At 47.4% G+C, this 25,088-nt stretch overlaps 6 protein-coding genes across 6 annotated transcripts; 4 read left to right on the top strand and 2 right to left on the bottom strand.

Moving 5' to 3' along the window:
* Window positions 1–1,997: 1,997 nt before the first annotated feature.
* On the bottom strand, window positions 1,998–3,428 carry N7483_000510 (Eisosome component PIL1/LSP1 family protein; the record flags this gene model as incomplete). Its single annotated transcript, XM_057083948.1, has 4 exons — window positions 1,998–2,599; window positions 2,710–2,893; window positions 2,973–3,106; window positions 3,311–3,428. 4 exons carry the CDS (start codon window positions 3,426–3,428, stop codon window positions 1,998–2,000), a joined length of 1,038 nt encoding a protein of 345 aa, XP_056950097.1.
* Window positions 3,429–5,178: 1,750 nt separating this feature from the next.
* N7483_000509 (Glutathione-dependent formaldehyde-activating enzyme/centromere protein V) lies at window positions 5,179–5,532 on the top strand (the record flags this gene model as incomplete). Its single annotated transcript, XM_057083947.1, has 3 exons — window positions 5,179–5,224; window positions 5,290–5,426; window positions 5,512–5,532. 3 exons carry the CDS (start codon window positions 5,179–5,181, stop codon window positions 5,530–5,532), a joined length of 204 nt encoding a protein of 67 aa, XP_056950096.1.
* Window positions 5,533–8,156: 2,624 nt separating this feature from the next.
* N7483_000508 (glycoside hydrolase family 5 protein) lies at window positions 8,157–9,527 on the top strand (the record flags this gene model as incomplete). The annotated part of the gene is made up of 6 exons (XM_057083946.1): window positions 8,157–8,256; window positions 8,316–8,374; window positions 8,437–8,589; window positions 8,646–8,703; window positions 8,747–8,881; window positions 8,983–9,527. The coding sequence occupies 6 exons, from the start codon at window positions 8,157–8,159 to the stop codon at window positions 9,525–9,527; spliced, it is 1,050 nt and encodes a 349-aa protein (XP_056950095.1).
* A 1,409-nt stretch (window positions 9,528–10,936) lies between these two features.
* N7483_000507 (SUR7/PalI family protein) lies at window positions 10,937–12,020 on the top strand (the record flags this gene model as incomplete). Its single annotated transcript, XM_057083945.1, has 2 exons — window positions 10,937–11,074; window positions 11,139–12,020. 2 exons carry the CDS (start codon window positions 10,937–10,939, stop codon window positions 12,018–12,020), a joined length of 1,020 nt encoding a protein of 339 aa, XP_056950094.1.
* Window positions 12,021–12,581: 561 nt separating this feature from the next.
* Window positions 12,582–16,978, bottom strand: N7483_000506 (uncharacterized protein; the record flags this gene model as incomplete). The annotated part of the gene is made up of 2 exons (XM_057083944.1): window positions 12,582–16,781; window positions 16,841–16,978. 2 exons carry the CDS (start codon window positions 16,976–16,978, stop codon window positions 12,582–12,584), a joined length of 4,338 nt encoding a protein of 1,445 aa, XP_056950093.1.
* Window positions 16,979–17,560: 582 nt separating this feature from the next.
* On the top strand, window positions 17,561–25,064 carry N7483_000505 (1-phosphatidylinositol-3-phosphate 5-kinase FAB1; the record flags this gene model as incomplete). Its single annotated transcript, XM_057083943.1, has 2 exons — window positions 17,561–24,882; window positions 24,950–25,064. The coding sequence occupies 2 exons, from the start codon at window positions 17,561–17,563 to the stop codon at window positions 25,062–25,064; spliced, it is 7,437 nt and encodes a 2,478-aa protein (XP_056950092.1).
* Window positions 25,065–25,088: the final 24 nt, after the last annotated feature.

The following is a 25,088-nucleotide window of genomic DNA, read 5'->3' as shown; positions in this document are numbered from 1 at the left end:
TCATGTATCATCTCTTGATTCCGCGGTCGTCGTCGACTCGAAAGACCACGTCGGTGTTTCTGCATTTGTCCTTGTCGTCACTGTGCTTGTGCGATTGGAGGTTGCCTCTCACTGTATCCCTCCTCCCTCTCTACCTCCAATTATTTATCAAAAATGGACTAGAGATCTGCGGGAAGGAGAATGGGAGAGAGGTTTCAAACTTCTTATGATGATGTCACGATCTATTGTCTCCTATTCTCGTTCTTCTGCGACTTGGGGTTCTTCCCCTTGCCGACCGTGCTTTGCGATTCTCAGAGCGTCTACTTTTCCGATACTTTCTTCTCAACACTCTACCTCCGATGCTCTCATCCGACCCTCTCATCGAATCCTTTCTCTGGACCCCCTCCACCTCCGTCCAGACCCTCTCCACTCCTCTTATATTCCTTTTTATACATCCAGTCGTTATGTGATATACTGGTTTCTTCTCTTCCTGGAATGGAGATCGTGATTCCACGTCCATGAAATTATCCGTGGTTCTCCCCTATTCAATGGAGTGATAGACTAGATGTTATGGGTGTTGTGTTCTGAGAATCACAAGTTGCACTTGTGGGCTGGTTTCTTCTGGATGGGGTTGCTTAATTTGTGCTGGTCTGTTTTGAGGTTTTTGCTTTTTCATGGGTTTCATATTCCAAGGTTGTTTTACTGTTCTATCGTTTGGGTTTGCTGCTCTGCACTCTGCATATACATAAGAGGTATCCAGACCTCTATTGCTTGGACTGAATCAAGAGTCCCGAGATTTTTCTCCACCCTTTTTTCCTGATCTAACATTCTCCTCGTATCGTTTCAGACTTCCCTGTCGGTCTGCTATCTAGTAAATCCTGATACTACTGACCTGGAGTCTCTGATATCAACAGCTCCGGCCTGTAGACCACTTGCCTCAGCAACTACTTAATTCAAACAAAAAGTTCCGAGGTCAAGTTAAACGTGGATGCCTACGACTAGAGTAGGCACTAGTGCCAGTTGACCTAGCCAACTACGGAATATTCAGCTATTCTACTCCAGGTCATGCGTGGGGCCTGCAGTCAACTGGCACATATATCAGCTTGAACCTTCCAGTGCATAGGTAGTACTTGTAGTAGTGCTACACTGCCCAGGTGGCCGTATCACTCGATGATTGGCACTGCCTATGCTACATCCACGGACCTCGGGATATACGAGGTAGAAAATTCCCTACTATACTATAGTATAACTGATAAAACGCATTCAACCAAACCAAATAATAAGACGATTTCATTAACACTGGCGCCTAGTGATTACGCAGCTCGACTCTCCTATCAAACAAAGTCGAAAAAAGTTCAAAGCCCAGCACAAGATGGTATTACATTAGGGAAAAAAAGAACCAAGGAAACAAAGAAAAAGAAAATAAAACGAGAACAAAGAGCCCATGCGTGTTCTTCAGTCATGAAGTCCAAACCCCCATCAAACCCGGAGAACCGAACTGATAAGAAAGAAAAAAAAAGGTTAAAAAAATTGGAGAATCAGGGTCCTTGACCCACAAACAGGTAAGACAAAAACTGGGGCAAGAACAGCACGGCCCACGGGCACTGGATCACGACATAAGGGTCATGTGGATGAAAGAGGAAATTAATGGCGAATAAGGAGGGAATGAGACAAGGTAGTACACTGTTCTCGGATCGCATGAATTGTAATTCAAGAATCCAAGAGGGGTTACAACCATTGCGTAACCTTTTTGCCTTTTGCCATCGGAGTTGGGTATATCATCGAGTGGTGTGCTGAAGTACAAGCATGCCACTTAACATACTATAGGCCTGGCATGACAATCACGACATAGCTGATTGATCACGCGTTTCAACAGGGATATTGCATGGGTATGGAGATGCCCGGAAAAACCAGGAGAGTCGGAATGAGCCGTTGATCGTGAAGTATGAAAAAGAAAAGAAAACAAGAAAAAAAAACGTCAGAATACTGGTATCTTTGTCTTCGTCTTCTTCTCACAGTTAAGCCGCAAGGGGCTCACGCTCTTCCTCACGACCACGAATCTCTCCCTCCAAAGTGCTGACACCATCTTCACCATCCTCATAGTTGGGGTGTTGATCAGCAGGCAACCAAGAGTCACGGTCTCCAGCCATGGGGGCATCCTGCTGAGAAAGATCGATACCCTCGCGGTTCTTGATGTTCTGGCGATGGCGCTGGGAGAGGGTGTGGGAGCGCTGAGACAGACTGGACTTGACAACAGCCTTGGAGCTAACCCAGTTGCTGAGCGCATCCTCGCAGTCCTGGATGATAGCCTTACTGGCATCGTACCCATCGTAGGCCTGGCGAGTCTCACCGGGAGTCACGGGGGTATCATCGATCAGGTCGAGCAAGTGCTTTCCGTAGCCGGCGATAATGGCAACCTTCTCGCAGTGCTCACGCAGGGCATCAAATTGGTACTGGAATGCAGCCTTGACCTTCTCACGGGTGATATTCGACAACTGAGCCTCGGCGACTAGGGACTCGGCTTCGGCACGAACGAGCTCCTGCTCCAGAACGACGATACGTGGGGAGTTAGGATCCTTGTACTTGAGCTTGGCGATCTCATCGGTGATTTTCTGCTTGCCTGGTGTGAAAATGTGGGTTAGTCCGGTTACTTTCTCCGGTTTCTCAATTACCCAGGTGACTGGATCCTAAGGGGGTAAGGGAGTCGAGGGGCAGATTTGTTTGACTTACGGTCTCGGCTGGGCTGCACGGAGGCCTCAATGTTACGAATGCTCTTGATGGTGACACGGTACTGGTCGTAGCGGTCAACGAACATGTCCTCCAGCTCACCGATCTCGTAGATCAGGACGCCAAGCTTATCCGTGACATCCGACACATCCTCGTCGCAGGCCTCACCCCAGAGGGAGAGTTGTTGCTAAAAAATTGTTAGTTAATTGATTCAGAGCTAATTCTTGCCGTTCAAAAGAACTGGGAGAAAAGTAAGAAGCACATACAGCGACCTCCATACGCTCGCGGGCGACAAGCTCCATGCTGCGCATGACGTTCTTCTCCATCTTCACGAGCTGCGACAGCTTGCGCGCCAGATCGGGGCCGAAAGCACCGGCGGCATTTTTACGGAACGCATGGCCTAGTATCGCATAATTGTTAGTTGCTGCTCTTCAGTTTTTCTGAATCCTATCTTCCTGGGTGCGATTGTGCTCCGTAGGTACAGAATTGAGAGGAGCCGATCGGGCAGCTATAGCTTCACACTCCCCCCACTCATAACCGGATCGTGCGATCATCCGCACCTCGGAGTCGCAACACCAGGATTTCGGTCTTTCTAATCACTCACCGATACCACCCTTTCCTAGCCAGCGGTTGGACTTGGTTGAAGACAATGGGGGAGCGGGGTTATCGACTTGCGAAGCGGTCGGAGCGCGCGTCTGGCGCATAGAATAGGTACGATGCATAATGAGAGGTGAGGTTTAGAGGATTGAGAGGAGGAAGGGTTGAGATTTGTTGTAGAAGTGTACCTGCAGCCAGAGTTCAAGTTCCCAAGGTTAGGTAAAATGTAAAAGAAAAAAAAAGACAGTAAAAAAAAATTGGTGCCTTGCGCAAAGCTCTGGAAGTAGTGACGTGTGGTAGGGATTGCTTACTTTGAACGGGATACGACGGAAGGGAGAAAAGCTGCAACCGGTTCCAAGTTGAAGATATTATAGACTACCTAGGTAGAGAAGATTAGAGGGATAAGTATCAAAGAGAAAAGAACTTTTTTTATAAGGTGACGTCGACAATCGGGAGCTTAACCCGATTTGGGATTAAATGAGAAATGAGTTCACGAGGTTAAAAAGAACAAGAATTTATGGAGAAATATGGAGAACTCAAGGGAAAAAAAAGAATTCAATTTTGAAGCATCCACTACAAAGCATCACCATAACAACCCGGACCTTGGCGGATCCTGCTGCGCCTCTGAGAGCTGCAGCAACTAACTACTTTCAAACTAGAGCAAGTCTCATTCAACTCAATTGGACGCTAACCGATCCAAATATCCAATAGTGCGCCATCAAATGGAGTAATTGGACTTCCAAAGTTGCATTTTGGGGGGGAAGAAGCTCGATCGCCGACGTCATCGGTCCCGCCTGATGTCATCGACCTCCTGGTTCCTGCACCAACTCGATCATGTCATGAACTGGAAAAACGTTGCATTGGAACCCAATTTCTGAGGTCCAAAGGATTCAAAGACCAGAAGGATCAAGAGGCACAAGGTACAGAATCAATCTGATCGAGTCATGGACCTAAAGAGGATCTTGATCGTCTGGTGGGGAGGAGCACTTGGTATGCCAGGACACTGCTTATTTGGCGGATCAGTGGGGGGAAAAGCAGATCCGGTTCCAATCCCTGTCTTTGAGATACTTCAAGAAGTTAGCACAGAACATTCTGGAGATCATCCGAGATATTTGGTGGACATAATAGTATGAAAAAATCTCTGAAGATTGCTGACGAAATTCCTAGGTCCTCAGACTCCTCACTGCCCAGGTGGAGTCGATCACCTGCAAAGCTCTAAGCTTTTGGTCTTGCTGCCCTATGAGCGGCCCAGCCACATCTCCGCGCAGAGTGGAGACGCATCCAACCCAAGAATGTGGCGTTATATATTGAGATAGGTTCGTCGTCACTGGACATATGGAGCACTAAGATATGAGAAGTAAAGTCTTCCAAATTTTTAAAAAGAAAGCCGTAGAGCAGTATAAACCGAACCAACATAGAGAAATGCAAAAAGTGGCGGTAAGGTGGGAGAGAAGGAGAGAGAGAGCTATTCCAAGGTTTGAATGTCACAACTTGACTAGAGAGGGATCACCTGATATCCCCCACTGTTTTGGACAGAATAGTACCCCACTACTAGTATAATCTAGAGTGAGCATTGATATATGAATTTGAACCATCTGTTACGGACTTTATTCGATTCTCTCTTTGATTCCGCGTTGCTTGGTATGGGGATATCTGCTATCATTGATTCACTAGAGTACTAGGATTTGATGTCATACTGAGCACCACAATTCCGATTTGCCAGATAGTGAATTCAATCTCCTGGCGATTTCATACAGAAAACACCATTTCTTTATGACAACAGGCTGCTTTATAGCTTTGAATGCGAATATGGATGTTACGTTATCTTGTAATCGAGATCGCCGGATGTATGAATGTGCTTGTTGTTCGTGGACGATGTCTGCCCAGCCTTGGTGCCAGTGGATGTCAAGATACCGTGCACGTAAGTATGAACAAAAACACTTATAAGCACTGACTCAGTCTAACTCTTCCTAGTTTACCTAACAGAAACAGGCACCGAGCTGTCGGATGTTAATACAACCGAGTACGATTGGCGAGATATCTTGGATAGGGACATGATCACTGACGCACAACTTGATTCGCTGGGCCCTTGGTTTCTGATGAGCCGCATCAGACCAACAAAAGTGCTCTTGTTTCACGAATTTTGTTGGTCTCGTTTGCTTCAACATTTCGAAGGTGAAAAGATCGATCTTGATAAAATTTTTGAAGTTTGTCAGCCTAGATGGCTAGTGCTTGATCTTGGGATTCAATATGTTGGTATGTCATTTCTTGGAAGTTATATCTGAAAGATGGACTCTAATTCAAGTTGGAAAGAAGATTCAGAAGAAGATGAGTTTTATACTAGCCAGCCAAGGACTCCAAAACCGGAATATACTGCAGGCAGTCCTCCAACTACAAGTAAAGCACTCGCTTGTGTTCAAAAGTTCCTTCGATATCCTACACAAATTTCCAGGCTTCTTCAGCTCAGATTTGCTACAAAATCAACCGTGACTGGGACCGTGACCGCGACTGACTGTTTTTGCTTTTTACCGATAGAGATAAATTTGCAAATTGCAATATATCTTGACACCATGAGCTTTTTAAACCTCCGATATGTATCGCGAGAAATGGCAGATATCTTCAATATTCAATCGTTCTGGAAGTCGAGATTTCAATTGAATCAGGACCGAGGCTACCTGAACTATCTGACAAATAACCCCCGAAATTGGACTGGGAAGACCGATTGGCGTCTCATATATCGCCGTACGGCAGATCCGAGTCCTCGGGTATTCTCCAGAAGTACTAGGGATTATTGACGCAGGAGCCTCAAAATTGATGCTGAATCTCGACCATTTATCTACGATAAAAGAGTTATTGATGCACGACCAGTGGTTCAGAGAAAGATATACAATAACTCGGGCCTCTGATACGCAGATCTCTCTCTATGAGCACCTGCTCACCGATTCAAAGCTGTGTTGGAAAGAGTTCCATGCGGGAGTTCAATGCGATGAATTTTCAAGCGCTTGTCAAATATGCTGGAATGAACACATTCCACTCGTTCAAGCCGTTCCATTGCAAGATTCGACGATTGGCCTAGCAATTTCTATTCTTCGCGAAAGAATGACTACTGTCATTACTGGATTTGAGTTGCTGGGCAATGGAGAAACCCCCCAATTTAACATTTGGATATCGCATTCCAGGGAGACAGGTGATTGTCGACCTTAGTGATCGAACGTTGACAGGATTTACTATTTTCTCTAGTGAGAGTCATGTCCACGCACTGTGTCCAATGTTTAAGGATGGCAAAGCTCAATCCAGTTGGATCGGCCAACCGACGATTTGCGAAGGCCCTGCAAATAGATTGATAGAGCTATACGATGAAAAGATTTGCGAAGGAGCTTTGTATCCATTCCGTGGACTGTGCAATTCAAGTTCCTGTGTCTTCAGTGAGAGCACAAAAGTAACTGAAATAGTTTTGGATCAAGGTATCACCGCGCTTTGTGGAAAGTTTGACGTAAGGCACTCTCATCTGAACACAGCAGATAAGTGACGAAACTAATGCTCCAGCACTAGCATTGCAAGATGATTGGGTTGTCTATAGCCTAATGATACCATTTGACTCATTTCTGTCCCGCGCAGAGCCCTTGCCAACATGGACAGGGGCAACATATCTCAGTTGCGCGAATTTCATATACTCTGGTCTTGGACATATCATCGATATTATATTAAAGGCAAGAGAAATTACTTGTTTTGATTAGGGACATTCGAAATAATACCTTGAAAAGGTAATCATAGTTGTTCCTCCTCTACTATTATTAACAACCGCAGCCCTGAGGTCATGTAAACAGTAACGGGGGCCCCAGGGGATATATCCATTTTATACCTCTCTGCTGTTTCAAGCACCACTATGCTTAATGTTATTAACTGGATCAATAAGAACCTTATAACTCTTAATACAGCCAAAGGCTATCCATATAGTCCAACTACCCCTATATCTAAGTATATAATAAACCTAGTACCTCTCACTTCACTCTTATATTACTATCACTTCATTCTTACTTTACTCTTATACTAAAATCTATTATAATGTGATAGTTGTGCTGAAATAGGGATAAGTTTAGGGAGTTACTACTAGTATTCACAGGTCTTAGACCACTTCCCCGCAATTGACAATAACTATGAATGATATAACCCCATGAGAAATAGCCGGATAATAAAATAAAATTCTTCAGGTGCTCTATTGATACCACCATATTCTGTGTCAGTGCGCAGATCGATTCCCGAAAAACCACGGGGTTCAAGAAACACCACCTAACCGGCCCAACAGAGCTTCCTTGATACACACCACTTTCTCCTGAAGAAAAAGCTTGAATGGAGCCATGTGGAGCATATTAGGTATCCTTCGGGATATTCTAATTGGAATTACCCTATAAACCCCGTTTCGGATATGGATTCGGTAACCATCTACGTAATGGCTTGGTCACACTCTTTGGTGGAATCGTACCTATTGGTGCCCATTTAAACCCCGCAAAACGTTCTCAGATCGTCGCTGGATTACGGGGTAATAACCTCTGTTTAAATTATTCACGGGAGGACGGGCTGGGCAGCTTTACTCCGTGTCTTTTTTGACTCCAGATGTCTGTTCTGCCAGATACACTGCCGGTGGTTCCTGCGCTCGGATGCATAGCATAGCTCGAGGGGTGAGAGAGAGCCACTTGTAACCAATTTGAACAATCTATATGCAAATATTTTAGTATAAAATGGGTCATATGTCGCAGGAAAGATGAAGATCTTCGTAGGCAATCACGGACTCTAAGAAAGTCGCACCAGCAACCAGCAATCATCACCAGTGTTAACTGGGCAAGGCTATCAATATGAGATTCAATCGCTTCGCCATCCTAGCTGCGGCCGCATCTGCAGTCGCATCCCCATTAAACCTGAAGAAATTCACAAAGAAGGCATCTTCTTTCAAATGTGAGTACTCAGGTTATAGATAGAAGCGACTATGGAACATTAATTTGAATATATGCTAGGGTTTGGCTCCAATGAGTCTGGCGCTGAATTTGGCACTGGCATTTTCCCTGGTGTTTACGTGAGTTGCGTAGTTTATTGTCTTATATACTCAGAATTTGAGACTCACACCTCCATCAACAGGGAACCGACTACATCTTTCCAGATACTAGTACCATCCAGACGCTCATCGACGATGGGATGAATATCTTCCGCGTGACCTTCCTGATGGAACGATTGGTCCCAACAGAGATGACGGGGTCATTTGACGCAGAATACCTGAGCAACTTGACATATGTACGTCGTGACTAACATCCGAGCAGCTGTCAGATTGATATTAATCGGTAGTGAAGGTGGTGAATTACATCACCGACGCAGGTGTCCATGCGATCATTGACCCACATAACTTCGGTCGATAGTAAGATAGCCCCATATCATCCCTGACAAAGACCAGTCAACACACCCCGGCTAACACTGATTGATGTCAACAGCTATGGCTCGATCATTGAGAGCACATCGGATTTCCAGACCTTCTGGACGAATGTAGCTGGGCAGTTCGCTTCCAATGATCTAGTCATCTTTGATACGAGTTCGTTATCCCTTACTTCAAAGTTGCAGCCCTTTGCTCCCCACCTCATCTCAGCTTGGATTTACTCATCTCCATAACCAAGGTACTAATAAAATCATTAGACAACGAATACTATGGTATGGACCAAACTCTCGTGCTCGATCTCAATCAAGCCGCCATCGACGGAATTCGCGCTGCAGGCGCAACGACCCAATACATCTTCGTGGAAGGCAACTCCTACACAGGTGCCTGGACTTGGACGGAATACAACGACAACCTTGTCAACCTCACAGACACAGAAGACAAGATCGTCTACGAGATGCACCAGTACCTTGATTCAGATGGGTCCGGTACCAGCGCGACGTGTGTATCGAGTACGATTGGACAATCGCGTGTGGAGTCCGCGACACAGTGGTTGATTGATAATAACAAGGTGGGTATTCTGGGTGAGTTTGCTGGTGGTGTGAATGATGTTTGTGAGGAGGCGATTGAGGGGATGTTGAGTTATATGGAAGAGAACTCCGCGGTTTGGTTAGGAGGGTTGTGGTGGGCGGCGGGTCCTTGGTGGGGAGACTATATCTTTAGTATGGAGCCCCCCGAGTGGTACGGCTTATGTGGGAATGCTGTCGATTCTGGAGCCTTATTTTGCGTAAGCAACAGTACTTGAGGAGTGGGAGACATGGATGCATGTACAGTGTACATGCACATATGGTACTTTGCATGGGGCTGTGTGCCAGTGACCTAGGAGTGTCAACTGATCCACGGCGACATGTCAGAGATTGTCAGTGATAGTATAAATCAGAACACTGGTTGTTGTTGCCTGCAAGTGTGAATATGATCGATCTATGTACTCTGTTGACTTTGGCTTATGTACCAGATTCAAGACTCATGCAGGCCGCGGCATCCGTGCTTGGCATTTCTGCGTAGGTGGCTGATACATCTTACTACATACTAGAGACTGAGTCCTGTAGGTAACTATATTCTTTTTCTTGCAAGTTGAAGTTTGCATTGCTTCTGAACTATTTAGTACAGACACTGCGCCCCATAAAAGTCTAATGTTTAAAAATAAATATAGATACGATGCAAAGAATGTGGGTGTGCATGCGGAAAAACGCGTGTACGCGGAATGAGGCGCGGCAGTATCTGCGCCAAGAAGGAAAAGTAGAAGCCTGGAGATTGATGCCGGAGATCACCTGGGGCTGCTACTAGTAGGTCAAGTGCCGAAGAAATATTGTATTTTAGATCGCGGAATTTTTGCTATGTAATAATTCCCATTCTTTTTAGTTTTCCTAATTTTTCTGGAACAAAATGGGAGGATGACGAGGCTCGCTACAGGGCTCGCTACAGGGCTGAAAATTGGGGGTACTAGTATGACGATCCTGGGCTCAACCATGGGTACCCACCCTGGGCAGCGACAGTCCCTGAACCAGAAGGTTACGAGTAATTAACTCTTAATCAAGGGGAAACGAGGAGAAAAGTAAAATGGTCTCGAAAATATTCAATTTAGTGAACCTTGGGAGAACTCGTAACTATTAATTGTTATATAGTATATATTGATATCTAGTATCTATTCTATGTAGTCATATGTATGTGTAGTTTGTAGTATATTTTCTCTATTCTTCAAATTTGAATTTTCAATTAATTTTATTTTGAATTTTTTCATCAGACCCAGAACTTCCTAATCGGGACTAGCGTTGAACACGAATAGAAACTCAACGTGGCGACCCATGTTACCACTCCAAATAAGCCCACAATCATTGATCACTGATCACTGACCATCCAATATCTATCATTTACTCCACTTTCCCCTTCTTTAAACCTCCTTGATTGGTGGCCTGTTCGGCACTGCGCCTCTGACCAAGGAGGCTGGTGTCGTCGTTGCTAAGAGGCTGTACGTTGACTTGCGACGATCATCGCAAGTTAAAACCGGTTGTTTCCCCCGGTGGATTTGTTTACTCGGTACTTTCTTATTACATTTCCCTTATTTTAAGGCCCCCGCCCCCAGTTTATACTACATATATCCCCGACATACCTTCATACCCTACACTCTCACACTTCGCTCAATCCAACGTCATCATGGGAAAAGGTGGTCGCATTGCGTGTATCATCACGCCGTATCTCCTCACGATCGCTACGTTGATTTGTATCATCATCGTCGGTCTGGGATGTACCAAGGCTAGCTCTAGTAGCTTGAGCAACCTTTACTTCTTGAGGGTGAGTAAACAGATTATCTCAATACCATTACGAGCGACGCACAACTAACAATTGCGCTTCATAGATCGATCTCTCAAACTTGACAAATGGCTCCAGTACAACCACTGAAATCGAGAACCTTCTTGAGGAATTCGGCATCACCAGTGTCAACGCTACCGATGTGGAGGACTTGGTAGACCAGCTGGCTAGCAACCAGGCCGATAGTCTGGTCAAGGAATTTTACGACATCGGTCTCTGGGGTTACTGCGATGGTGACATCCGCAGCGGCGACTTCGACACTACCCACTGCTCCAAGCCCAAGTCCGAGTTCTACTTCGACCCTCTCTCCGTCTGGGGTCTGGAGAACAGCACTGCTGTGAAGGATGAGCTTCCCTCCGATTACAACAAGGATATGAAGATATACAAGGCCGTTTCCAAGTGGATGTTCATCGCCTACATCGTCGCCTTCATCCTCACCATCGTCGAAATCCTGGTCGGTTTCTTCGCTATCTGCAGTCGCTGGGGTAGCTGCGTCACTACTCTCTTCGCTTTCGCCGCCCTCATCTTCACCGCCGCCGCCTCAATCACTTCCACCGTGCTCTTCGTCGTCTTCCGAAGCACCTTGGGCAATACCCTCAAGGCCTACGGTATTAAATTGACTCTGGGCAAGAACATGTTCGCCGCTACTTGGCTCGCGGTCGCTTTCTCTCTCGCTGCTACCTTCTTCTGGGTCTTCAGTGTCTGCTGCTGCTCTGGCCGCTCGCCTTACAACCACAAGAATCAGCGCAACCGTGGTCTGACCGCTGAGAAGGCCCCTTATACCTATGAGCCTATCGGTGCCGCTGGCGCCCTCCCTCCTCAGCAGCAGCACCATACCTCTTACCCTCCTCCTCCTGACAACTCCTACCCCATGACACACCAGCCGCAGCAGCATGCTAGCTCTTACGAGCCTTTCCGGCACTCTTAAGCGACGCTCGTGAAACAAAAATTTATTCGCTCCTTTTTTGTATCCCGCGTTCTTTAGATTGGTGATACCATGGCGTTCATGATGATTGCACTCTTTGGGGTCTGGTTTGCCTGTTGGCTTGTTTTATCTACTTTCCTTTTGCATTGATTAGCACTTTTATGATTTAATGCTTGCATGACGACAGTGGCCAGTGACAATCTGTCTTGTATATATTGTTTATGCCACCTTATATTGATGAATGATCTAGCGAATTAGTTCGAGTTTCAGTCCAATATCAAAACAGTCAATATTTATAAAATTCTTCTAAGTTCATTTATATTACTCTGTACTAATACTCGTCTACTAGGTAGGTAGTAAGTAGTCGTAGATAAAACAGAAAGAAGGCAAAGCAAATGGGTATCTAAATCAATCATGCTACCTTAACGAGAAAGGAGTATCTGTGATAATGTGTACATGAGCCCAAAACATAATCATGTATATGGGACTTTAGAATGGCACTTCGGGACCGCAACTCATAGCCTAACGCTAGGGAACCTCCATAATCATGATAGCATAAACATTTCAAGGAAACTTAGGTCGGCGAATCACCCCATTCTCATCTAACTGGATTTTAGCACCTCCGCGACGATCACGATCGACGTTCATGTTCTGGTAATCTTCTGCCCAGCGCTTGAACTCCGTTGGACCGTCACACCAAACACCCTTTTTAGGACGCAGATGGCGAAGCGAATCGAACCAGTTCTCGCTTTCACTTTCTGGCACATGATCCTCTGGAGCTGGGGAAGCAACGGCAGCAGTCTCAGCTGGCCTTTCTTCAGCTGGCCTTTCCTCTGCACGGGAGTGGGCTCTTGTTGAAGAGATGAATGATTCATCGCCTAATTCAACACTCGCCGTTTCGTGGATTGTGTCGTCATCCTGTTCCTCTTGATCGTTGTCTTCTGGTTCGGTCTCGGGAATTTCAATCGTTTCTTTGTCCATCGCTTCTGGAATCAATGGTCTGGGTGAGGACTGGGTAGCGGGTTCTGGATCTGGCTCCCTGATTCCTTCGCGAGGGACCGTTCGTTTTTCGCTACGGGGAACCGGGCGGGATATCTCCGTATTCATAAAGTCAAATAAACTTTCCTCGCCTCCTTCAAGCTTGATTGGCTCGGGAGATGAGGTTGGAGCCTCTAACCCGCTAGGAAGCACGGGAAGAAGATCATACTGCAAGCCGTTGAATGATTGGGTATGGAAGTTATTAAATTTGTCTACCAAACTCCCAGTAAAAGAAACGTCCATGGGTGAACGTCGTGGAGGACTTGGTGGACATGGCGAACTCAGGGTTGCATCAACAATGGGCTGTGACGCGACTGCTTCAATCCCCTGAGCTGTAAGACTGCGCTTCTTATGGAAAGGAGACGAGAAATTCGCTAGGAAATAATCCTCATAGCTCATGCTATTCGAATCCTGAGATACATGCTCTTCGAGGTAACGAGGATAGCTTTGAAGATGCATGATGATAAAGTCATCCCACAGGAATGATCGTGGAAGTTTCCCTTGTTGTCTGAACGCATGGAGCTTCCGGCATAGCAATGTGAAGTGATCAAAATCTCCCCCATAGGATGAATAGTAGCTGCAGAACTGCCTGTAGACATCCTGGGCCTGGATTTTTGACCCTGCATTGCTGATGAAGCCCTGTCTACGAGCAAGCAGCTGGGCACTCTGGGTATTGGCTGTTGGATCCATTGGGGGTTCAGTATCTTGTGCTTGCTCCCTAGACTGAGGGCTCGGGCTTTGTTCATTCCTTGCACCTTCTGCTGATTGTGTCAAGGCGACTTCAGGAGAAGTAAGAGGGTTATCGGAGGAGTGTTTGTCCGACGTGGAAAATTGTGTCTCTTTGTTTGGAGAAAGTTGGCTGGAATGCTGAGGACTGGTCAATACAATTTGTAGAGGCGATCGTTGTGTAGCGGCAAGAGAAAAGTCCTGGTGGCGTTGTGCCGGTCCTGAAGAATCTAGGACAATCTCCGGCTGCGATTGATTCAGTATGTCTCGAGGTTGAGATTGGGATTGAGATTGTGAAGCCATACTGCTGGCTTGCGGCTGAGTGAGAGGAACATCCACCTGAATTGGCCTGTCTTGACTAGGCTCATCGGGGTTTGAACTGGATTGCATATCTTCGTGGCTGTTACTGAAAGGATATGTATTGAGGATACGGGACTGAGAAGATGATTTATGACCTTGTGAAGAGCCTTGGTTCCCATCAGAACGCTCAAACTGGGTTGGGCTTTTATCCACTCTGTCGCGATGCAACCGACTGGTGTCCACCATCGGGGTCACAGCAACCTGGATGCATTCATTGCTGGCTCCTGGAAGCGATAGACCCGAGCTGGTCAGTTCCTCTTCCACCAGACTAGATTGCGTGGGGTCTGGAATGGGTTCACCGAGTGCAAAGGGCACAGATGTATCCATGACAGATTCATCATCTGAGTCATCTTCTTCAGCGGGAACTGGATTGATAGGAGATGTGGACGACCTTCGGCCCTTTTCTTGATTTGGTGCTGGAGTACCATTCATCTGGGATAGTGGTGGAGGATTCATTTCTCCCCTATGTGATGGCGAGCGTCGATGGGGAGTTCGATTCGATGAACCGGCTCGGGGGGAAGAAGGAATCTTGGGGGATTTGTGTGGTGCGGTCGCCTGGGAGCCGTGACTTTGGCGTTTTTTATCTGGAGGTGGTCCCAGAGCCGCAAGCTTCAGGCGCATTCTTTCTTCCCTTTCTTGTCTTGCATTTTTCTCGTCTTCTAGTCGCTGAAGCCTTGCATGTCCAATCGCTTCTTTCTCGGTTTCTTCATCTTGCAGTCGCTCAAGCTTTTTCTCTTCCGCTTCTCTAGCCCTTTTCTCTTCCAGCTGAAGTCTTTTCGCCTCCATTGCTTGCTTTGCCTTTCTCTCCTCTTCTAGTCGTTGAAGCCTTTTCTCTTCTGCTTCTTTAGCCTTTTTCTCTTCGAGTTGAAGTCTTTTCTCTTCCATTGCTTGTTTTGCCTTTTTCTCCTCTTCTTGTAGCTGAAGCCTTGCATGTTCAATCGCTTGGTACTCCAATTCTTCATCTTGCAGTCGCTGAAGCCTTTTCTCTTCCGCTTCTTTAGCCTTCCTCACCTCTTCAGATTGTCGGCCTGGGGTTGTCACATTCCGAGGAAGTTCATTGAAGTTTATTTCAGACTGTGAGGCTACAGCCAAGCCATCGGTATCCATCAAGGTGCCCCCATCATCCAATGCTCTGCGCTTTGGACTTCTAATAGAGGTCGGTCGTAGCACAGGACTGGACGGTGGAAGACCATTGACGCGAGAGGGCGGCGCTCGGTCCGGACTGGAATCCCAGGGAAATATTTCCTCCTCACTTGAGCTACTTTCCTCACTTGAGCTACTTGCAATCGATTCATGGTCGCTTTCTTGGCTTGGGCTGACGGGTCGCTCCGAGGCCGCCCTAGATGGTTCCGCATCCCGATGGCGTTGCTGAACAGCATTGTTCCACGCCTCCAATAGTGGTGGCGGAACATGTCCCTGAGGGAAAGGCTCATTTGGACAAGGTGGGATCCAACATAGCGGATCAAAGAGCTTTTGTTGATCTTTTGGAATGACAACGTCGCGGTTCGAGATACGTTGAAGCCCTTTCCAGGGGTTAGGTCGAGGTGCCACAACCTTGTGTGATTGCGACGGTGTAGTGACCATTGTAACTGGACTCTGAGGCTTGGGAGGCGAGATTTCTGCTTGAGTCATGTCGATTTCAGCACTTTTTGCTAATGGTTCTGTTGTACCACCAGTGCGCTGCCTCTTGTGAGGCGACATATCCGTCTCAAGCTTGAGACTTCCGCTTTCATGAATAGCCGGCCGAGATATGTCATCCGATGCTCTTCGGCGCCGCTTTTTGGTAGGAGACTGAACCCCATGGCGCGCAGGCTTTGTTTGAGCTGGAGACTTTCCCCCCTGGGAATCAATGGAGCCTTCGTTGTCAGAGCTTGAATCTCGCGAGCGACTTTTGATCGGAGGTCTGGCTACAGAGCTTGGAGTTGAGCGGTCGCCTGTGTTCGACGTTGGTTTAGGGGTGACTTGCTCTGTACCCACCGTTGAGTTGAGTAATTTCATGAGTGCCTCCCTTGAATCATCGCTAGCGAGAAGCGTCTGTAGTTGCTGTACGGAAAATGAGGTGTTCTGATTCAAGGTCCCTGGAGAGGTGGGTCCTAGCTGCTGAAGCAGTTCATTTGTATTGTGCAAGCGTGTAGCTGGGGCTTGAGCCAATTGTTCAAAGGGATGCTGATTGGATGGCATTTGCGAAGAAAATCCCTGCGATCCAAATTCACCCAAAGGCTTGCACTGTGTTTGAGTCTGTGTAGGTTCGATGTTCCTCACTGCATGGTCCCTCAAGTTCCCATGTTTGGTAGTCTTCGGCGAGCCTTGTATTCGTTGACGCATGGATTCCATCAATGACCTCACGGCTTGATTCTTCAGGAGCTTCTTCTTGGGAACGGCATTCTTGGACTTTCCATTCTCTATGTCGATAGAGAATTCGTTGATGAGCAGATGAGCCTGAGGAGGAGTTGATTTGTAGGTGAAGACTAGCTTGAAGTCCAATAGCTTAATCAGGTGGTTTTTAAAATCGCATGGTGCCTTCTGATGTGAATTCGAAGTGGAATCGTACAAAGACTGTGTACCACGGGATAGAACGGCGTCGATCTGGTGTTCTGAATCCTTCAACACTGCACCATGCTCAGAGGGTCCCACACCCCACTGAGAGATCAGTTAGCCAATTATGTAGTTGATTCTACGGTTTCTGAGAATAAAAATACCTCTTGCACAGTTGCTATGTAGACTTTTCCATTGTTGCTAAAGCTGAGACGAGTGCCATCGTCTTCCACGGCCTGGCTGGGATATTGCGAAAAGGTCTGCTGAATAAAGGATACGATCCAGGGAGTGTCTGGATTCATTGTGCGGCGCGAATTCGGCGAAGTACTGACGACTTCATCACCGAGGTCATATTTGACAAAGGGAGTCGAAGGTAATGAGAGCTATTCAATTCAAATTTAAAGCGTGATCATACTAGAGTCAAAAAACGACTCGAACCCAACGATAACGATAAGACGCGACCCAGAACGCGCTCACCGCTTACTCAGCTCCCCACCACGTCATTGGGTAAGCATCAGATTGCGGAGAGCAAGGGCGATCGAATATTCCCTGCTCAGATCATTCTTTATCGTTTTTAATTTTTGTTTTCTCTTGCTTTGTCTTTGGCGCCCGGTGGACTCGAGCTATTTTCAAAGAGCTTGGTGTTATGCTATCTCTTCAAACCTTTTCCATCTTTTACGGCTCCTGTATGACTCGCTCCTAGCAGCTCTTTTGCACTGTGCGGGGATGATCTACGAACTGACAGCCTAACCTTGCAGCAGCCATAAAAAATGGAACCCAGATCGCATGAAACACCGAGCCCCTCTTCCTCGTCTGTATTTCTGCCTTTGAGTAGACGCAGGTCGAGGGCATCCATGGCTTCAACTCAAACCGAACGAGAAAATATGAACGCAACCCTCGATCAGATCCATACTGCGGCCTGTCAGTCTGACACCCTTACGCTTTTCAACGAATTTACTGCACCACCTGCGCCGGCATCAGCTACAGATGAGAAAGGACTATCGGAAGAGCTGCAGGGCGGACTAAGCGGACTGTATAGCCGTTTTAGGACCTCTGTTGGGGGCATCGTGAGCGGTGGATCGCGATCTACAGATAAAAGCACAGCGGATACTCCTCTAGTCAAGAGCCCAGTCTCAGAACAACACTCGCTAGTCAAGTCTGTGTCTGATTTGGCCCATGGCTCGGTTGATTATCAACAGTCGCATCCCAACTCTTCTCAAGGCTCACGGCTGCATTCTCCGGTGGCGACACACTTCCAGATCAACCAGGAAGCTGCTGCTACAAAAGGCTCCAATATCTCTTCAAAAAGCCCAAGCGTGTCTTCTAGAAACTCTATCTCTGCGTCTTCAGGAGCGAAGCCCAATATTGCTCCACTGACAAAATCCACCGGTAGTACAATCCCCGCAGATCCTGCCATCATCCAGCTACATGTGAATGCACTCAGTCAGAGCCGACGGTCAAGAAGCAGCTCAGTCAATGTCTCTCATTCAGGTCTCAAGAATGCAGAATCTGCCAGTATTGGTAGCAGGGAAGGCCCCATGGATATGTCTTTGAGCCAAAGCTCCTCCGTGTTGAGTCAAAATATCTCGCACTCCCCAGTGCTATCTACCAAGACTCATGACAGTGTTCTTCACGATGAATCGCCGTCTTTAGAAGGGAGTGACTCATTGCCGCCTGTCAAAAATGTCTCGGACATCCAGCCAAGGAAGTCTGTCTCTTCGGCAGATCAATCAAAACCAGGGGATTCGTCTTCCACATCGATTGCGCCGCGAAGCATAAAACCTGTCGAGCTTGCTCAAGATTTTGAACCTCAAGGCAGAACAGGAAGATCAAATTCACGGATTTCCTTTGGTCATGACGACTCTAAAGTGGCCCTAGCTTTGAGCATTCCTGCCAATAATGTACCTCCAAGCAGCCACGTAGCATCGGACGCAATGCCTTCAGCGCCTCATAGTGGAACGGAAGTCCATGAGATGTCAAAAGGCTCCATACCCCCAAAAGCCGTTGAAAAATCGAATCAGTCTCAGCCCAGGAATCAATTACCAGGCTACAGGATGTCTCGAGCATCTACAGCTGAGACTATGACGACCGTCTCATCACTGCCTCCGTTGAATACGGCCGTTGGTCCTATTAGTAGTCAAATTCCACGCGAGCGTCACGAAGGTCATTCTCGAGATGGCAGGCTATCGCAACTGGGGAGTAAGCTGCTCAGCAAAGATTTTTGGATGCGTGATGAAAATGCCAAGGATTGTTTTCACTGCGCACAACCATTCACGACATTCCGCAGAAAGCATCATTGCCGTACCTGTGGCCAAATTTTCGATTCGGGTTGCACTTTGATTATACCAGGAACTCGATTTGGCCAGGCAGGCACTATTCGTGTCTGCAAGCCCTGTGAGGCAATGATCAATGCGCATGACGATGACTCCTCGGAGTTTTCGGACAGTGAACAGAGTCCTATTGCCATGAATGCCCGTGTTTCTGAACTGAGCTGGAGCAACAGCGCCCGTCAATCTGTGGATGATGATGACTCTTCCTCGGTTGTATCTCAGTCCATTGATCATGTGCTAAGAACCCCAACCATGGCAATTCCAGCGACAAGACGTGCTGGTGAGGGTCATAATCGCCGATCGGCTATTCTGGAGATTCCCGACCGCTCTTTAGCTAGGCCGACTTCGTCTCGATCCCTAAGATCTTCGTTTGGGGCGAGGCCACATTCAATGGGACATACAATGAGCCACAAAAGAAACCCATCACATAAACAGTACATTCGAAGCTTCAAGCCATATCATGATGATCGAGCGCCCTTTCAGCGCCGCCACGGAGATGACCTGGGTGCAGAATCTCGACTGCCTGCCTTCCACAAAGATAACATCATTGATCCAGAACTTGCCGAATATCTATCAGATGATGCTTCCAGTGGCGATGAGCAGCCAAGTCTCTTATCGGCAGTTTCAGAAAGCCAATTCTCGAAAAGTGTTGGGGAAAGCGAGCGATTGGCTTTTGGGGGCCTTATTGGAGCCATGAAGAAAGGCAGATCTGCATTTGGAGATCGAAATACTCCTAGTATCATTCAGCCTAGTCGAGACGCAGATGAAGCCAGTATCAGCAGCTCAAGGGCAGTGAATCTACCACGCTCCCGTCGCCGGAACCTGAGCGTCGCGAGCAGTGTACATCGGCAATCACCGCGAGCATCCAAAGACCTGTTTCTTCTTCCCGATGTTCCTATAGGTAGTGTACCCTTGACCGTTCCTTCAAACCAGAGCGGATTCAAGCAAACTAGGAGTTCCTCCATGAAAGGCAGAGGAGCACCGCCAGTTGAACTGAACAAAGCCAGTTTGGAACATGTCCGAAAGCTCTTACAGCAACTCCTGGCGATGTCTTGTGTGCCAAATGCTGATAGTTGGGAAAATGCTCTCACACCAATATTGTTGAAAGCAGCCGACGAAGTGGACCCGGATGTCCAGCGAGGGGATGATATGGATATCCGTCATTATGTGAAGTTGAAAAAGATTCCAGGTGGCAAGCCCGGTGATACTTCATATGTTTCTGGCTTGGTATTCACTAAGAATTTGGCACTGAAGAGTATGCCGAGAAGCATTAGCAGTCCGAATATTCTGATCATCACCTTCCCACTTGAATATGCACGTCAACAGCACCATTTCATGAGTCTTGAGCCTGTCATACGACAGGAGCGTGAATTCCTCGAGAACCTCGTCAGCCGAATCGCAGCATTGCGCCCTAAACTTCTGCTGGTTGAAACCAATGTATCTGGACTTGCGCTTGGCCTTCTTGAGCAGGCAGGCATCGCTACTGCGTATAACGTGAAGCCCTCTGTTCTCGAAGCGGTCTCACGATGTACACAAACCAGGATTGTGACTTCTATGGACAAGCTTCTAACGACGTCTTTGCATAGCGATTGCAGCAGCTTCGACGTTAAAACCTATGTTCACTCTGGTCGGAAAAAGACGTACATGTACATCTCCGGTTGCCCCAAGGAACTTGGATGTACGATTGTCTTGCGTGGCGGAAATGAAGAAGTCCTTGGGAAAGTCAAAGAAATCACAGAGTTCATGGTCTACGTGGTATACAACCTGCGGCTCGAGACCTGCTTGATCAGGGATGAATTTGCAAAGCTTCCAACCTCCTTCACTGACGATACGGAGCAAGCTGTGGCTAAAAAGAGGGATCAGAGTAGCTGTTCAACTGCTGCTCCTGCCGAAAACCCATTGTCATCTATGACGACGGTGCTTTCGCATTCACCAACTGCAACAATTGAGAACCTGGAGAACAAGACATCCACAACCGCGGATGGTATCATCGACGTTCCCGATGATGTTCCGATGCCATTATACTTTGCTGATATGGTACATGATCACAAAACAAAAGTCCTATCGGCTTCGCCTTTTGTCAAGTTTGAGCCTCCTTATCTACTCATGCGTACCCGGGAAATGGAGCGACGTTTGGCCTATTTGAAACGTCTTCGTGACCAAGATGATCATTCTGAACAAAGTCTCGATGAAAAAACCAGGCCTCAGAAATTCACTCTCATTACCCCAGAGATGGTTCGTCAGTCTCCCAACGACGCTTCTCCACAGGTGAAAGAAGTGCTTCGAGCTGCTCATGACGCAGAGTATGATAGAGTTCTTTACCACTACCAGACTCAGAAGCGACAATGGGAAGCCTATGTATCTGGCATTTCCAACATGTTTGATCCCTATGCTCATCAAAACATTGTTGTTCTCTACAGTCTCGTGTGTACCACAACTTCTATTCCATGCTCTGGGCCCGACACATTTGCCCTAGAGTTTTACAACGAGCACGGAGATGATACAATCTTTGAACCTGACTGCACGATGGGACAATATGTCGAAGATATCTGCCATACAGCAAATGCCGTTTGTACCTCCAATGGCTGCGAAAAGCGCATGTTCGAACATCACCGTCAATATGTACACGGTGATGCGCAGATCAGCGTACTGGTTCAACCTTACCCTTCCAAGCTTCGAGGAATGCAGGACACAGTGTTGATGTGGAGTTGCTGCAAGATCTGCGGCAATGAGACCCAAGTCACGCCCATGTCTGAGAGTACATGGAAATACTCGTTCGGAAAATACTTGGAAGTGTCCTTCTGGGGCAGAAATCTTCATGCCCGTGCTGGAGTGTGCCCTCACGACTTGCAACGCGATCACCTTCGCTATTTCGGCTTCAAAGATCTGGCCATTCGCATTCAGTATGATACCATTCATCTGCTAGAGGTTATTGTGCCTCGGCCGCGGGTGACCTGGAAAGTGGACAATGACTTGAAGATGAGAAATGAAGTCTATGTGCGCATCGATAGACGTCTTAGCAAGTTCATGCTGTCTGTTCATGCGCGCTTAAGAGGCATCAATGTCAGAAGCATAATCCCGGAGCTGATTGAAGAGTGCCAGAAAAGCATTGAGTCCTTAATCCATAAGGCAAATGAAGACCAGGTTGCCTTGATCCGACTTCTCCAACAGAAGTATAGTGGGTCCCGCTACTGGGAAATCATCCCCTTAAATGAGGCTTTCCGCTCGGTTCAAGAGAAAGTTGTTGAGTGGGACATTATCTTTGCGGAGTTCGAGCAGAAATTTTTCCCCTCCGAGAAGGATATCAAAAGGCTTGCGACACTGCAGCTCAAAAAGATTTTCCTTGACAAGGATGCCACTTCAGTGGCCCCAGATGATCCGTTGCACACCCCAACTGACATGGATGACGGGAGCATTCAAGAAAATGAAAAACCAAGGGTCTTGCGCCGTATGACACTATCTCCAGAAAAGGCTCAAGATGTCTTGGTCTCTGTGGTCGAAGAGCACGCAGGTAAAAAGCACCGTGAAACGGAGTTAGAGGGGAGTGAGTTGCCTCCTTCGCTCGCATCCGCTGATGAACCCACAAATGCTGTTGATACCGCTGGAGATAATCTATCTACTTCACAAGATGAAGGGATTTCAAAGGAGGAGGAGGAGCACGTCCGGCATCTTGACCTAGCTCTACCTTCCGACCAATTACAATCACCATCATCTAGCTCCAAAATGCCCACTCGCAATCCCTTTGCCGAGTCGAATACCCAACCTTTTCTTCCTGAGCCCAGGAGTGGTGAGGTCGCTTCTGATTCCATGTCTCCGCCATTGTCGCCCAAATCACAGGCCCCTGTTCTGCATGAGAATAGTAGAATGAAGCAAGATATCTTGCCTCGATCACCAAGCACCCCTCCTAACCGACCATCAGCGATACCGAGGCCAACTGAAGGTGTCTCTAGGCGATCTGGAAATGGGAAAGCTGGCTCTCCTCCCTTAATACGTGCACATTCTCAACCTGCACATCTTCTTCGGGAAAAATCAAGTGGTGTTTCTTCTATGGGGTTAAAGCACATTGCATTCAATTCAAGTGCATCGTTTGATACGCAAGTCGACTCTCCCAAGGCTCCGGAAAGGAAACTCACAGAGCGGCTCGGTCTTACTGCTGCTCTCAAGAATGGTGGCCGGTTCAACCCAGCACACTCGTTAATCCCACGCTCTACACCTAAGTCACGGAACAACAATCATGTGTCAAGTCTTGCGAGGCACTTTGAACAATTAAGCCGCGAGTTCGAAAGGGAAAGACAGCGGGAGAGGCGACAGCGAGCTGCACGAATTCCACAGTCACGAGCATTTCCATTGGCGTCCTCAAAACCCATTGTCGAGGTCTATAGAAACGTTCGAGAAGCCGTCGAAGAACGTGAACCCCCAGTCGACGGAGAAGATTCCCTGCCATCTGTGCCGCACCTTCAACAAGAGGAGTCAAGTCGTATCAGTGAGGGTTTCGCTGATCAGATCAGCCCTGAAAACCCAGACCCGAGTCCAAGCTCCCAAGAAACGCCACCTGACTCATTTGAGTCCGGGGGCCTGCTTCGCTCCGACTCCCAGCCCATGTCTGAGCCTGAGCTAGATGATGGTCCTAGTGACGATGACCAAAATACTACCGAGCTTCATCAAGTGGACTCTTTAGAGGAGACAAAGCTGCCTTTGGAAGATGATAACATGGAATACAAGGACCTAGCTAGGCACGAGCGCACGACACTCCTGAAAATGCTGACCAATTTCTGGTCTGAGCGCTCTGCCAGTGGATGGGCTCCTCTTGATTATCCTCTCAGTATTATGGACCATGTGTTTGCAGATTGCGACATCATTGTGCGGGAGGATGAGCCCAGCTCTCTTGTTGCATTTGCGCTAGACTCGTCGGACTACAAAGAAAAGCTGGAAAGTATCCAGAGACGTTACGACGAGACGGAAAAATCTGCCTCGGGACCTGATGCAGACCCCGAAGCTGCCAATGAGGCACGAGTGGAGCATGCACTCTTACGGGCCACTGGTACTCATCTGAAATATCAGTTTCAGGAAGGCCAGGCCAAGATGCTTTGCAAGGTGTTCTATGCAGAGCAGTTTGAAGCACTTCGCAAAAAGTGTGGTGTCGCGGATCGCATTGTTGAATCCTTGTCTCGTTGTGCCAAGTGGGATTCCAAAGGTGGCAAGACCAAATCTCTGTTCTTGAAGACACTAGATGACCGATTCATCCTGAAGTCTCTATCTCCAGTTGAGACCCAAGCTTTCTTGAGGTTTGCCCCAGCATATTTCCAAATAATGTCTGAAGCACTCTTCCACGAGCTTCCTTCAGCTATTGCAAAGATGTTTGGTTTCTACCAAGTCATCATCAAGAACCCGGCGACCGGCATAGAATTCAATTGGTTTTTGCTACTTATGGAGAACCTGTTCTATGATCGTCAGCCGAACCGGATCTTTGACCTCAAAGGTTCGATGCGAAACCGCAAGGTCGAGAGCACTGGTGAACGTGATGAGGTTTTGTTAGATGAGAACATGGTGGACTTCATTTATGAAACCCCTCTATTCTCACGCGAGCATTCGAAGAAATTGCTGAGCCAGAGCGTGTGGAATGATACCCTTTTCCTCGGCCGCCAAAATGTCATGGATTACTCGCTCATGATTGCGATTGATGACAAGCGTAGCGAGTTGGTGGTTGGAATCATTGATTGCATCCGCACATACACTTGGGATAAGAAGCTCGAATCATGGATCAAGGATCGAGGATTTGCTGGTGGTGGGCGTAATCGTCCAACTGTCACCAGTCCCAAGGAATACAAGAGTCGATTCCGAGAGGCGATGGCGAGATATGTCCTCCAAGCCCCCAGGTAAGTTCAAAATGATCTAGTATCCAGCATTTTGCTCAACATGATAACTAACTATTTTTTTATTTAGCTGCTGGCATCAGTTGCAGGCCAATGTAGTTTATCGATACCCTCAAGGTGAGGTGTCTCAAGTGACTGAGTTAGACATGGATGGAAATGCCCCGGGGGCCGAATCCAGCGTCTAGAAATACTCGTGCACATAGTAGCGA

Source organism: Penicillium malachiteum (genome assembly GCF_028827825.1).
Source record: "Penicillium malachiteum strain IBT 17515 chromosome Unknown utg000001l:1.0-8184562.0:1.0-8186909.0, whole genome shotgun sequence".
Classification (NCBI taxonomy): Eukaryota; Fungi; Ascomycota; class Eurotiomycetes; order Eurotiales; family Aspergillaceae; genus Penicillium; species Penicillium malachiteum.
This window is presented reverse-complemented; position numbering and strand designations above follow the sequence as displayed.